Source organism: Takifugu flavidus, chromosome 13 (assembly GCF_003711565.1).
Source record: "Takifugu flavidus isolate HTHZ2018 chromosome 13, ASM371156v2, whole genome shotgun sequence".
Taxonomy (NCBI): Eukaryota; Metazoa; Chordata; class Actinopteri; order Tetraodontiformes; family Tetraodontidae; genus Takifugu; species Takifugu flavidus.
The window spans coordinates 533,916-548,161 of NC_079532.1; the positions used below are offsets into that span (position 1 = coordinate 533,916).

Here is a 14,246-nt window from a genome sequence, read left to right on the forward strand (position 1 = left end):
AACAGACAAATTCAACTTATATCCAAATATTAAAGGCTTGCTTGAAAGTCTTTCATTAAACTTAAACCTTCATCATTAAATGATAAATTCATTCATTAAGCCTGATGAACTAATGTTTCTTTCTTTGAACAAGTGACCTTTCTCCAACTAAATCTATATGCAGGTCAAAGGTCAGACCAACAGCAGATTTATGGCACGTTCTAACTTCAGTCTGGTAATCTGACACTAGGGTTGAGCAGCTCCACACAGCCGCTCATTGAGAGATTCCAGCTGTTCCCAGGCAGCCACACAAGAAACGTTGTTTCTGAGGGAGTCGTTGAAAACTGATGCTTTTCTAATCTGTGAAGTCTTGTTCCGAGATTCAGGCAGATCAATCTCAAATCAAATCAATCTTTATTTATATAGCGTCTTATACAATCAAAATTGTTTCAAGGCAGATGAGACGCCAAAGATTTCACGTCTCCAGGTTTGAGGTTAAAGTTGAACTAAAGTTGCCTTCTGTTTCCTTCATTGTCTGATGAGCTTTCAGCACTTAGTCTTCACATTCCTGCAGTAAGCCTCTGGTGGGCCTCCCTAAAAAAAGACCCTCACATTCCATCCCCTTTCCCTTGAAGACTCTGGACCTTCTTACAGGCCACATCAGTGATCAGAAGACGATGGACTGAACAGATATCCTGGTTGATTCCTGTTAGGACCATGACTTCCTTTGGGTACCACAGAGAGCTGAAAATGTATGAGGAGGAGGGGGATGAAGATGAAATGTTGGCAACATTGTCCTCTGAGGAGCTGCAGGAGTTGGATAGGGAGCTGATCCATCTTGATGACAATATTCCAATTGGAATGAGACAGAGAGTCCAGACGGTCAAGACCCCGATTGTTCAACAGGGACGCTTTGCTGAGGTTCTGGGAGGAGGAGAACAATAAGCTGCTCGAGAGCCACAGCAGGATGGTTTGTTCAGAGCATCACACCATCAGAACATGCTTGAACCACAGAGACGAACCATCCTCAATCAATCATCACTTTCTTTTTAGGTTCCTGCAAAATTCTAACATAAAGCCGTTGATATCTGATGGCGGAAGCACATGACAGCAGTGCTTTTAGCTGTGCTATGTTGTTCCTCCACAAATTCCACAATTCATAAAGTTGCAACATTTCTGATTCAACAGATAAAAGTTGACATATTTAACAACTGAAATCAGAAAAATCAGAGGAAATGTCTACAAGACAAATAAGAAATACATGAAAGTCAGAAAGACTTTCCACCAAAGAAATATAAATATCACACGCTCCTGTGTGTGTAAGTGTGTTTGTGTGTTTTCTGCAACTGCAGTCACTCTATGATCACATCTTCGCTGTGTCACACACTCGTTCCCTATTCACTACTCACTACATGGGTACTTGGATTGAGTGAACTACGTAGTGCACTGACTTTAAAATTATCGTTCGGACACTACGGCGCACGTAAAATGACGTCATGCTGTCGCATAATAATTACGAACCACGGTCGACGGTAAAAGTGGCCAGGTCCATTTACTTATTTTAACCCATCCGAAACACACCCCAATACATTCAGCGGTCGTTTTTTGGAAATGCAATATTTTACGCTAGAACTAACTTCATATAGTAAAATAAAATATTAATGTCAATAATAATAAAATTGTGGCAGGACGAGGAACGACTCGGACAGAGCAGATGGTTTAGACGTCTTTATTCTGCATCCGGCAGACAATACCAAATGGCGCGTTGAACAGTGCATCAAATCAAGGGCTAACCACGCCCACCACCCCATGCATCACCTGGGTGTGAGTTACACCCCAATGTGTCCGCCACAAAATAACAATTACTTATTACCTAAAATAATTAGTGTCTCAGGACATTTTCTAGCCAAGATGTGATGGCACATTCTCAAGTCATATTCCACTGTAGTGAAAACATTTAATAAAGCAAATTTTCATCAAGAAATGGATCCAGTGCTACTTTTCATCTTTGCAAATAATATTTTAATTAGCCTGGTGAGGAACAGACGATTCTAAAGAACAATTTTAAGTGTGTGTGTGTGTGTGTGTGTGTGTGTGTGTGTGGTGTGTGTGTGTGTGATGGGGGGGGCAGTGAAGGTTGATTGATTTATTTATTTTTTACACATTTATGTTGTAATATTTTTAAGATGATCATATTGGACCCCTACTGAAAACAATTGTAAACTACATATTGATTTCTTATTTCCCAGAAATTTCATATATCAAACCGCACAGTAGAAATTACGTTAAAAAAAATGTATCCCATCAGCCTTTACGGTAACACTTGATACCGTAAAGGCTGATGGGATACATTTCCGAGTTAGGATGCAGCGGTTGTACACTACTTTTCGCAGTGCATTGTGGGATACATTAAGTGCACTACATAGGGTACAGCGATGCTCACTAAGAATTCGGACACTATTTCAAAATGGCGTACACACTATTGAGTGTACTATTAGGGTATATGGGGGTGGTTTCGGACACAACGCTTCTGTCCTGTAATCTTATGCAGGAGGAGCCACCATCAGACCACTGTGCAGAGCAAGTGACGGTGACCAACGATGACCCCGCCCTCAGCGTCAGGAAGGACGGTGAAACATGGAGACGTCTGAAAAACGACCAGCGGGAAAACAAAGACAAGTTCAAAAACTCTTTGATCTGGATTTAAAGTCATCAGAAGGCCAGTACAACAGAGGAGTAAGACTGATTGTCTGGACCAGACCCAGAATCCTGGTCCGGATCCAGTCTCTGACTGGCAGAGCAGGAATCTGGCAAATGTGAACAGAACTCTGGAGCAAATTCTGTCTGATGATCCCAGCACCAGCAAAGTCAACCTCAACAACATCGAAGATATCTCAAAGAAGACTTTGCTCCGCTTTGCCGAGGCTCTTAGCACAAATGCTCATGTTCACGTCTTTAGCCTGGCCAACACCCATGCCAATGATCACTTGGCCTTCGCCATCTCCAAGATGCTCAGCAAGAACCGCTTTATCACAAAACTGAACATCGGAGTCCAACTTTGTGTCTGGTCATGGTATCTTGACACTGCTGGGGGAACTGCAGCACAACCAGACACTGATGGAACTCCGCTTCTACAACCAACACCACATCTGTGGGGAAAAGGTAGAAATGGAGATGGTGAACATATTAAGAGAGAACACCACTCTTCTCAGACTGGGTTATCAGTTTGATCTCCCAGGTCCAAGGATGGCACCTAACATCCTAACACGCAATCAGGACAAACAACAACAGAGGAGGCTGTGACAGAAGTCCCAGCAGATGTCCACAGATGGGCCAGGACGAGGGTCATCTGCAGACAACAGACCTCCAGAGAAGCTGGCCCAGTCTAAATCACTGAAGAATCTGAACAAGAATCCTTCTCCTTCACCTTCAGACCCTCCAATAAGGAAAAGTGCCCAAATGATCAAACAACGCAAAGGCTGGGACACCACCAAGAACCAGCACCAAGAATGGAACCCCAGACAGAAGAACTTCAAGAAGAGCCACGATTATAAAGACAGCGGCGATCTTCTCAGAGATCTGAGGAATGTTCTGAGGCCATCACTGCAGAAGAGACGAGAAGAACCGAACCTGCCTCCGCCTCAGAGATCGAGTCACGATGACCTAATGGCGGCAATAAGAGCGAGCAGCATCAGGTCCTTAAAAAGGGTAAAGTTCTCTGAATCTGACCTGCAGGACAAGAGAGAGAGCATCACAGTTGTGAAACCTCCGTCCAGCCACATCTCAAGAGTGTGACTTCCTAACTGATAAGAAGCTTCAGAGGTGCTAAATAAATAAGTCAACATGACTATCTTTGTCCTGGTGTCTGTGATAAGTCTCCATGTGGTCCTGGTGTCTGTGAGGAGTCTCAGTTCATGTTTGTTTCCAGGATGGTGACAGTGACGAAATGTTGTGTTTTGTCATTTTAGGTGGATCTGCGAGAAACATGAATTTCCTGTTATGAATTCAGTTCTTGAGGCTCATCAACTGTGCTGGATGCGACATCACTGTTTTGAGTTCTTCCTTCTCCTTATCATAGTCTTGGAGCGGAACCTTTGGAGATCACAAAAACGACGTATGGGTTATGCCAATTAGTTTTGTTTCGTTTTATCCCACTTATCCGGATCCGGGTGGCGGGGACAGCAGCTTCAGGAGGGATACCCAGACAGCCCTCTCCCCGGCCACTTCCATTAGCTCCTCCGGGGGGACCCCCAGCCGCTCCCAAGCCAGGCGAGAGATGTAATCTCTCCACTTAGTCCTGGGCCGGCCACGAGGTCTCTTCCCAGTGGGACATGTCTGGAACACCTCTACTGTAAAGGGAGGCGTCCGGAAGGCATCCTAGCCAGATGCCCGAGCCACCCCAGCTGACTCCTCTCGATGCGGAGAAGCAGCAGTTCTACTCCGAGCTCCTCACCCTATCTCTAAGGTTGAGCCCGGCCACCCTGCGGAGGAAACTCATTTCAGCCACTTGTATCCACGATCTCGTTTTTTCGGTCATCACCCAACGTTGATGGCCATAGGTGAGGGGCAGATCAACCGGTAAATTGAGAGCTTCGCCTTCTGGCTCAGCTCCTTCTTCACCATGACTGATCGGTTAAGCACCCACACCACTGCTGACGCCGCTCCGATCCACCTGTTGATCTCACGTTCCATCCTACCCTCACTCGTGAACAAGATCCCAAGATACTTAAACTTCTCCACCTGGGGCAGGACCTCCTCCCAAACCCGGAGAAGGCACTCTACCTTTTTCCAAGCGAGGACCATAGCCTCTGACTTGGATATGCTGATCCCTGCTGCTTCACACTCGGTTGCGAACCTTCCCAGCATTTGTTGGAGGTCCCTGTTTGATGGCGCCAGAAGAACTACATCATCCGCAAAAAGCAGTGACGAGATCTTCCGCCCACCTTACTCGACACCCTCTACTCCCCTGCTGCGCCTAGAAATTCTGTCCATAAAAGTTACGAACAGAACCGGTGACAAAGGGCAGCCCTGGTGGAGTCCCCACAGGATGCTCCTGGGGATCCGGTCATAAGCCTTTTCCAAGTGCTTTTCCGCTCTCAGAATGCTGGTCTACTTGTGGTTCCCAGAGTTTCCAGGAGTAGAATGGGGGGCCGAGCATTTAGCTACCAGGCCCCCCTGCTATGGAACCAGCTCCCTGTCCAGGTACGGGAGGCTGACTCCATCGCTACTTTTAAGATCAGACTCAAAACCTACCTCTTTGAAAAAGCTTATTGTTACTAATTCAGTAGTTCCAGTTACTGTCATAGACCGACAAATTATCATACTTAGGGGGTTGTCTAATCGTTAGGTCACATCTTAGTTATGCTGTTATAGGCCAAGGCTGCCGGGGTCCGGAAACATGATCACCTGACAGGCCTCTGTCACTCCACTGGGTCATGGTTTCCTCTCCTCTCCTCTCCTTTCCTCTCCTTTCCTCTCCTCATCAAGCAGACTAGTTATGCTGATTCTTGTGTAGTTTTTCTGCTCCCCCCCCCCCCCCTCTATTTATTTACAGGTATCACCGCCCTCGGAGCTGCATAATGACCTCCGGCCCCGCTGAAGTGATTGTACATCATATTTTTTGTGTGTGTTTCTGTGCTCTGTGCCGCTCCTCTCCTCTCCTCTCCTCTCTCTCCTCTCCTCTCCTCTCCTCTCCTCTCCTCTCCTCTCCTCTCCTCTCCCCCTCCTTCTCCTTCTCCTTTCCTCTCCTCTCCTCTCCTTTCCTCTCCTCTTTCCCCTCCTCCTCCTTCTCCTCTCCTCTACCTCCCCTTCACTCTACTTCTCCTCTCCTCTACCCCTCTCCTCTCCTCTCCTACCTATCCTATCCTCTACCTGTCCTCCCCCTTCTCCTCTCTCTTTACCCAGCCGGCCATCAGCAGGAGGGTCCCCCTACATGAGCCTGGTCCTGCTCAAGGTTTCTTCCTGTTAAAGGGGAGTTTTTCCTTGCCACTGTTGCTTGTCTGGGGTCAGGCCCTGGGATTCTGGAAAGCGCCTTGAAACAATTTTGATTGTATAAGACGCTATATAAATAAAGATTGATTGATTGATTGATTGAAGTCCACAAAGCACATGTGGACTGGTTGGACAAACTCCCAACTCCCCCCAAGCACCCCAGCAAGGGTAAAGAGCTGGTCCGTGGTTCCACGACCAGGGCGAAACCCGCATTCTTCATCCTCGATCAGAGGTTCGACTATCACTCTAATCCTCTTTTCCAGCACCCTGGCATAGACTTTCCCAGGGAGGCTGAGGAGTGTGATCCCCCTATAGTTGGAACACACCCTCTGGTCCCCACTCTTAAAAATAGGGACCACCACCCCGGTCTGCCAGTCCAAGAGCACTGCCCCTGATGTCCACGGAATGTTGCAGAGGCGTGTCAACCAGGACAGCCCTACAACATCCAGAGCCTTAAGATACCCCAGGCAGATCTCATCCGCTCCCGGAGCTCCGCTGCCAGGCAGCTGTTTCATTACTTTGGCAACTTCCGCTCCGGAGATTTGATGGTCCACTTCCTGGTCTTCCAACTCTGTTCCTCCTTGAGGATACATGTTGGTGGGATTGAGGAGCTCCTGGAAGAATTCCCTCCACCACCCTTGCCCCAGGAGACGTCAGCAGCTCCCCACACACACTTAACACGGTGTGGGCGAGTTGCCGCCTGCCGCCCCTAAGGCGCCGGACAGTTTGCCAGAATCTTCTCGGAGCCGACCGAAAGTCTTCCTCCATAGCCTCACTGAACTTCTCCCATGCCCGAGTTTTTGCCTCCGCAACTGTCGTGGCCGCAACCCGCTTAGCCAATCTGTACTGGTCAGCTGCTTACGGAGAACCACAGACCAGCCATGACCTGTAGGCCTCTTTCTTCAGCCTGATGGCTCCCCTCACCTCTGGTGTCCACCATCGGGTATGGGGATTACGGCCACGACCAGCACCAGCGACCTTGCAGCCACAGCTCGCGACAGCCGCCTCGACAATGGTGGAGCGGAACATGACCTCTTCAGACTTAATGTCCCCTACCGTCCTCGGAACATGATCGAAGCTCTGTCGGAGGTGGGAGTTGAAGACCAGCTTGACGGGTTCCTCCACCAAGCGTTCCCAACAGACCCTCACTAAGCGTTTGGGCCTGCCAGGTCCGTGCGGTGCCCCCCCCCACCTGATCCAACTACCAGGTAGTGATCAGTTGACAGCTCTGCCCCTCTCTTCATCCGAGTGTCCAAAATATATGGCCGCAGATCAGCAGATCATTGACCTACGGCCCAGGCTGTCATGGTGCCAAGAGCACCGATGAACAACCTTATGTTCGAAATAGTGTTAGTTATGGCCAAACTGCGACTAGCACAGAAGTCCAATAACTGAACACCACTCTGGTTCTGATCGGGCAGACTGTTCCTCCCAATCACGCCCTTCCGAACCAGCCACGTGGATACTCCCGTCTCCAGTGGACCCACCACCTGCAGGAGGAGCATGAAGGGTCCAGTGCAGTGTGGATTGGGCGGCGGTCCAAGGTGGAGGCCTTGGCAGCCCGATCCTCGGTTATGGAAATTGGCTTTTGGAACATGGTTATGCCAATTCTTTATTTTTAATTTTGTTTTGTTTTTTTCCTTGGACTTTTTTGATCACATGTTCTATCTCATTTGTATTTGTGGATTAAATTTGTGGAAAAAAGTTATAAGCTGGTGACAGAACATGTGTGAACTGTGCAGCAGCTGTCTTTGAACAACACAAGAACATGATCAGAAATCATGACCAATATTTGCATTTATTGATGTAAATGTTGGAGCTTGATCACCGTCTTCCAGTCTGACAGGGTTAGCATCAGGGTTAGACTCACAGAACACCAGTAAGAGCAAATCAGCAGTTAATTGTTCAAACAGTGGGATCACTCACTCACAGACACACACCCAGACCCCCACACACACACACAGCTCAAAGGGTTTATCTCTATCAGGAGATGATTTTTGTTGTTTGCATAAAATGACGGCGTTAAAACTGACTTGTCATAGTTTCTTTGCATGAAGAGAAGCAGGAAATGATGTGACAGCCAAGGCAACCAATCAGTTTGCAGCAAAAGAAAAGATGAAAGTTAAAGCATTTCGTCAACTGTTGTCAAATACACAGCAACACAAAACATATTTAAAGAGTCTCACGGTAACCAATTGTTCCACAAAAGAAGCTAAAATACAACATAGAAACAGTGTAAAAATATGTGCAAACATCTTAAAACCAGACCGATGAAAGAACGAGGCCACAGCAGAGACTTCAGACCACTTCAAAATGAGAAACCCAAGAGTCAGAATAAATTAATCTGAGCTGCCGTAAAACAACAATAGAAATTACTGAGAGAATTTTAAGAAAATCGTTATTTTACACAGCCACTCGTTTACTCACATGAACCAACGACTAAACTCGCTTCCTCACGTATCGTTACCATTTAAGGGATGAAATATTGCACAGAATAAATTTATTAATCCATTAAAAAAATAAACAAGCAAAAATAAATATGTTGCCAATTCATAAAATGTACATTAAAATGTCAGTCTAAAAAGAGTTGGAGGAGATATTTTAGCGTTAGCTGAACTCAGTCATCCCACTCATCATCCTCTTCAAAGTCTTCATCATCGTCATCGACGTCATCTTCATCTGAAGAAAAAACAAACGCAATAATACCAAAACACAAAATGGCTAATGTAGCAACAACACACATGAGCAAGACTGAGCTATAAAACTAGAATCAAACAAAATTAAAACCAAGTGATCCATCAGGAATTATTTCCATAATTAATAAGATTTTAATCCTTTAAACCCAGGAGAGTGTCTATTTTATTGATATCTTTTATTGATAAGTCCTACATACAGTACAGTCTGTGGGTGGGCTGCTAGTTACCCCCCCCCCCCAGCTCCTACTCCACCTCTGCCCTCTTATCCAAAATAATGTTACTTTTGGCCCCAACAACACAATAAGTCGACATCCTGTAGACTCTTGCATTCTAAAACAGCCCTTCTAACTCCAACGATGATGTCACAGAAGTTTGCCACTTATTCAATCGATGTTTTTGCACAACTGCAGAGTCACGTTAGCTTAGCATAAAGACAGGACCTGTGGACTACCTGGCCTATTCTGCTAATGAAAACAGAGTGGGACATACTAACAGTATCTGATGTTAAGACCTATGCAGGTGCCCTCACCTGAGGAATGGATGGCTTTGCTCCTCTTCTGCATCACCTCCATCAGGGCACCTACGATGTCAGCGGCGGGAACCGGGGGAGGACCAGACTCAGAATGGTCCGACACCTGATGAGAGAGGAGCCCCAGTCAGTTTCCAGAGACTCCAATTGTACTCTTAAACGTGCTCATCAGGAATTTCAGTTCCGTTCAAAGAGAATGTCATCTGTTCAAAAACACTTCAATCAGTTCTGGTTCTGAACTGGTCCCAGAAACATCCTGATTGGCTCACCGGTTTGAGCTGAATTCCTTGTCGGATCTGTCCCAGCAGGGCATCCCGGCCTTCTCCTCCTGTTAGTGCTCGCTGGCTCTGCTCCACCTTCTTCAGCTGGGTTCCACCTCTGATCTGTTCCAGCAGCGCCAATGACCCACTAGGGCTCGGCCAATGGGGAGACTCTTCACCTCCATTGAGTCCATTCAACAGAGGAGTTGGAGGGGGGGCGGGAGCAGGGCTGCCATCATTGCCTACAGGGTACTGCAGGGCCAGAGGTGGAGGAGGGGGAGTGGTTTGGTGAACAACAGAGGTGTGTGAGGAGGACTGTGGAGGAGGAGGTGGAATCTTTTGGTGCAGAGGAGGAACCTGGTGACCTCCCCGAGTGGTAGGTGGTGGAGGAGGTGGGGCTCCCAGACTTCCTGGTCGGGTGGGAGGAGGTGGGGGAGGGGCAGAGATAGGGGCACGTGATGGAGGTGGAGGAGGGGGGGCTCCACGGCACACTCTGGTTGGGGGAGGAGGGAGTGGAGTGAAGATGTGTTGGGTTGGAGGAGGAGGAGGAGGAGGACCCCCACCACGGGAAGGGGGTGGTGGGGGTGCTGGGGGAGAGAAAAACAAATCAGGCTGACATGACACAAAGTCACATGACCACTGATTAGAAGATGTTTACCTTTAAAAGAGTTTCAAATCAAAGTTCTGTCTCTATTTCAGTCAATTCTCATGTTTTTATTAGAACATCACAACATAAATGTTCCACAGCATGGAGTCCGGAGCTAACACACTTCACTAGCATTTATCTCAATGTACCGGTGCAGATACCCTCTTCAGGTAGACGTTTGCCCTCACCTTGCCTCCTCAGCTCGTTCTTCACTGCCTCTACCCCTCCTTTCTTCTCAATGAAGTCGTAGATGACCTTGGAGGTCTTGCGGTCCTTCAGCTGAGCCTCAGAAATGCCACACATGTCAAACAGGTTCTTCAGCTCTGGGTCCAGGTTGTTCAGCTGAGTCAACACACAGAAGAGCTCAGAACCACGGTGAGCTGATCAAAGCCCCCATCAGTCGTACTCAAGACCATTAACTCCAGTAAGGTGAACAGATCTGAGTCACATGACTTCTCAAATTCAATTAAGAGAAAACAATTTTTGCCCAAGTGCAGCTTTGGTGATGCAGTGATGAGCAAACAAAAAGACCCTCTGATGAATCTCTTCCCAGACACCCACATACACAGACACTCACTCACAAACAGGTCACTATTGTATGTATGTGCTCACATCAAAACCCGTGTTTGGATCCCAGCCCACGTGACCAATGTGCCTGAAGAAAAGAGGACAGAGAGAAGAGGTCACTCGTGCAAACAGACACTCACATTCTCACATGTACTTCTATGTTTGTAAGGACATTCATAGACAGTATCCAGTCTCCACTTTGCAGTTAAAATGCATATTATGGTCCTCAAATCATTGTAGGTAATAAACCACAGAAACACACACACACAGGGTTCTTGGACATGATTGGACAGAAACCAGGACCAGGAACTCACTGGAAGTTGCTGGGCATGCCAATGTCAGCCTTGGTCAGCTTCTTCTTCTTGCCCTTGCTCTTTTCCTTGCGGCTGAGGATGTTGTTGAGGTGGTACGGTTGTTGGGGGCTGTGAGAGTTCTGAATTCGGACATTGTTGATTTCGGGGTTTTTGATGTCCACCGTGGCGATGTGGAGGTCTGGACCTGGGGGAGCAGAACAATCATGGAGCTCAGGACCGTGAAATAACCAAGAACAACCATTTGATAATGTCACAGGTCAGGGGTAACAGAACTGTCCTTTACTGTCCTGTTCAGGACACACAAAGCCGTGGTACAGTGGGAACTGGACCCACAGTCATGTACGGATTGTTCAGATACATCACATGACCTTCTCTCGGCCCAGCTGTCCTCCTGGACTGAGGAAGCAGCCATTACGGGCAGAGCTCAACCTGGAGTGGTGACCACATGTCCCGTGTGATACAGCTTTTTCTCCAGAGGACCAATATCACAGGTCACCAGTTTATATCCATCCTCTGGTAAAAAAGCTGTTTTGGACCATCCCCTCCATGGTGGTTGGTGTGTTCCACTCAGGCTGAAATTCTTATTAATCTCTCCAAACTTCAGCAGCCTCTGACAAATTCCTAATCCTAATCTCAGTCCAAATCCCAGGACTCCCCATCAGCACTGGTCTGCACACCGGTGGGCTGGCCTCACAGGGCAGCGGCTACCACTTTTAACCAGAGGAGGGGGGACTAGATATTTGATTCCTGGGAACATAAAGATTCCGCACTGAAAAACATTCTATTTAATCCCAGATTAATCCTCAGATAAAAGGGTTCAACCGTTTGAGATTCAAAATGAAATGGTTTGCTGTAATACAGAAATCTATGAATTTAGTCCTTTAATGCAACAAACGCCACGACAATTAGCTAGCTGTCACGAACCAACATTTTAGTGGGAGGGAACATTTAGCAGCTGTTAGCTTCACATTTGAAGCAATCGTGAGTCTGTTGGTAGCATGATAATGCTAATTTGCGTCTTTGTTAATCTTTATGTTAAAGATTTACTCCAGGTTTCAGCGTCAATGTGAACTAGCACCATTCAGATCAATCTGCTTCTTCGTTCTCACAGTCCAACTTTGATCAATGCGATACAAGCGAGGAGCAGCGAGATTACAGATTTAGCCTAATGTGGGGGCACGTGGGCTCCATATGGTTCAGACGGACTTCCTGCTGACCGGATTAACCTGCATCAGACAACATTCTGCCATAGTCTGCTACAGCACGTAACATCAGGAAATACACACCCTCAGGCAGAGACGGAGCAGCCAGGGAAAATAAACTGGCTCTCTCAGTTATCCTGAAACAGGAACCTTAAAAGTCTCCTGGAGTTCGAAGTCTGGCTGTTTTAAAGAAAACACAAACTTAAAACCAAACCGGTTTTACGCTGTCGACGGTTGAGCAGGTCATTGATGTTGTTTCTGAATCTTCTGGCCTCTTCCTCACTGGCAAAGTTCAGACCAACCTGACAGGTCTGAAGGAGAATATATGGATCATTAAAGTTTCACCTTTGAGAAACATCACAACTAAATTGATATCATCCAAACGTGGTCTCACATAGAAGAACAAATCAAAGACCAGGTTGGCTGATGAGGAGCTTTATTTTAAATTTCTGCTCTGAAACTGGAGGAGCATCAGAACACTGACATCACACTTACGTCTCCAGCAAACGAGATGAAGTAGGACCTGCTGCTGCTGACTGAGAAGCTGTGGTAGAGTTCCTGTTCAAACAGGGTTTTACCGTCCTGCAAACAAGCACAACATTCAGGGTCCCCACAGAATCAGAACCATCACACATGCAGGAAACCGGAGAACGTCAGGCATGTTCACACGGACAGAGCCGGACCACAGAGTGATAGCGTCGCCCACTCTGTTCCCTTCACACATGCCCAGATGTAGGAAGAGGCAGTTGCAGTCTGGCTGCTGAAATCTGTAGCATGGTTCCAATTCTCTAGGAGCAGTGACTCGCTCACTGGAAAGATTCCATCCATTCATTAAAAACAACACTCGGTCCCAATATCAAAGCAAGAAAGCCAAAGTGTTCCACTCATCCCTCAGAGGGGGACAACGTTTATGACAGAAGGGGACTATGACAGAGGGGGGACGATGACCATGACAAAGGGGGACAACGATCATTACAGAGGGGATGACAAACATGACACCGGTGGACAGCCATTGCAGAGGAGGATGACAAATGTGACAGTGGGGAACAACGACCGTGACAGAGGTGGACGACAACCATGACAGAGGGGGAATGACATGTTGCCTTTGGGGATGTCAGATTACATATGAGGTTTCATGTTTGTTCTGATGACCACTATCATCATAACTGCTGTAATTACTGAAGCAGGGCGCATGGTCACCCATTCTCACTGACAGCTCAGTTAATAAAAATGGCAGATGGATCCTCACCTTCATGTCCAACACTCGGATAAAGTAGGACCTCTGGGGATTGTCTTTGACCAGACAGGCCACGCCACAGCATCGCTTGACCCAGCTGCAGGTCCGGTCTGAACCATACACCTGGACCACGGCCGAGCATAGGCTCTAAAGAGGTTAGCACATTTATCTGTTTACTCTTTTAGGACATTGACTTAGGGGTCAAAGCTCGTGGGGTACCCCATCCCACCACCAGGAGATTATCCTATTCGATTAGTCAGAAATTTGCGGACAGAACTGCTGGCATTGGCACGATCATGTAATTATTGATACTGAACTCACGGTGCATTTCCTGCCCAGGTAGCCGAACAGACACTCGTTCTCATGCGGGGTCAGCAGGATGGAGCCCACGCTCTGGGACCTGCGAGGTGTTGGGTGGTTGTTCATGTTTCCACACTCCGCTACTCAACTCTGAAAACGACACACTCACCCCGCACAGACATTTGCGCTCACAGAAATTCCATGCGAGTTCCGCTTGCTATGGCCTGCAACCGGATCATCTGCACCGAGTCCAACTCGGCTGGAGGGCGGGGGAGAGTCGGAGTGCTTCCAGGCTCGTCCCACACGGAGAAGAACCGTTTTGTTCGGTTGGGTTTGGAAAAGACGTGGACACACCGTGTGTCTCTGCACACACTCACAAACGCTCAACGCTGGATCAGAACGTTTCTAACGGCGGAGGATAAGCTGACGATGATGCTGATGCTCCCGAACAACATGGCGGCCAGACGGAGCAAACCACCGCCAGAGAGCTCAGGGGGTGAAGGACATCTCCCATTATCTACCGAG

General features: G+C 47.5%; 2 protein-coding genes across 4 annotated transcripts; one reads left to right on the plus strand and one right to left on the minus strand.

Moving 5' to 3' along the window:
• Window positions 1-696: 696 nt before the first annotated feature.
• Window positions 697-3,826, plus strand: lmod2a (leiomodin 2 (cardiac) a). Its single transcript, XM_057053207.1, is given in 5 exon segments — window positions 697-872; window positions 874-949; window positions 2,531-2,712; window positions 2,714-3,026; window positions 3,028-3,826. Coding segments are annotated over 5 exon segments (1,494 nt in total). The 3' UTR covers window positions 3,775-3,826.
• Window positions 3,827-8,377: 4,551 nt separating this feature from the next.
• Window positions 8,378-14,188, minus strand: LOC130536914 (actin nucleation-promoting factor WASL-like). Of its 3 annotated transcripts, XM_057053205.1 has the most exons (11): window positions 13,891-14,187; window positions 13,743-13,821; window positions 13,434-13,568; window positions 12,680-12,766; window positions 12,399-12,495; window positions 10,983-11,166; window positions 10,714-10,756; window positions 10,290-10,443; window positions 9,465-10,042; window positions 9,196-9,301; window positions 8,378-8,649 (listed from the first exon to the last, which is right to left on the minus strand). In XM_057053205.1, exons 3-11 carry the CDS (start codon window positions 13,437-13,439, stop codon window positions 8,588-8,590), a joined length of 1,317 nt encoding a protein of 438 aa, XP_056909185.1. In that variant the 5' UTR covers window positions 13,440-13,568; window positions 13,743-13,821; window positions 13,891-14,187; the 3' UTR covers window positions 8,378-8,587. The 3 variants fall into 3 exon arrangements, with proteins under 3 accessions (XP_056909185.1, XP_056909184.1, XP_056909183.1); XM_057053204.1 differs by having other exon boundaries at window positions 12,408-12,495; window positions 13,743-14,188; XM_057053203.1 differs by having other exon boundaries at window positions 13,743-14,187.
• Between the last annotated feature and the right edge of the window lie 58 nt (window positions 14,189-14,246).

Bases quoted from the DNA above. Each gene is read 5' to 3' on its own strand.
- LOC130536914 (XM_057053203.1), bottom strand. From the start codon at position 13,847: ATGAACAACCACCCAACACCTCGCAGGTCCCAGAGCGTGGGCTCCATC. The intron at 12,496-12,679 runs GTAAGTGTGATG...ATTCTCCTTCAG, and splicing joins TCATCTCGTTTGCTGGAGAC to ACCTGTCAGGTTGGTCTGAA. The intron at 9,302-9,464 runs GTGAGCCAATCA...CTCTCTCATCAG, and splicing joins AAGGAATTCAGCTCAAACCG to GTGTCGGACCATTCTGAGTC.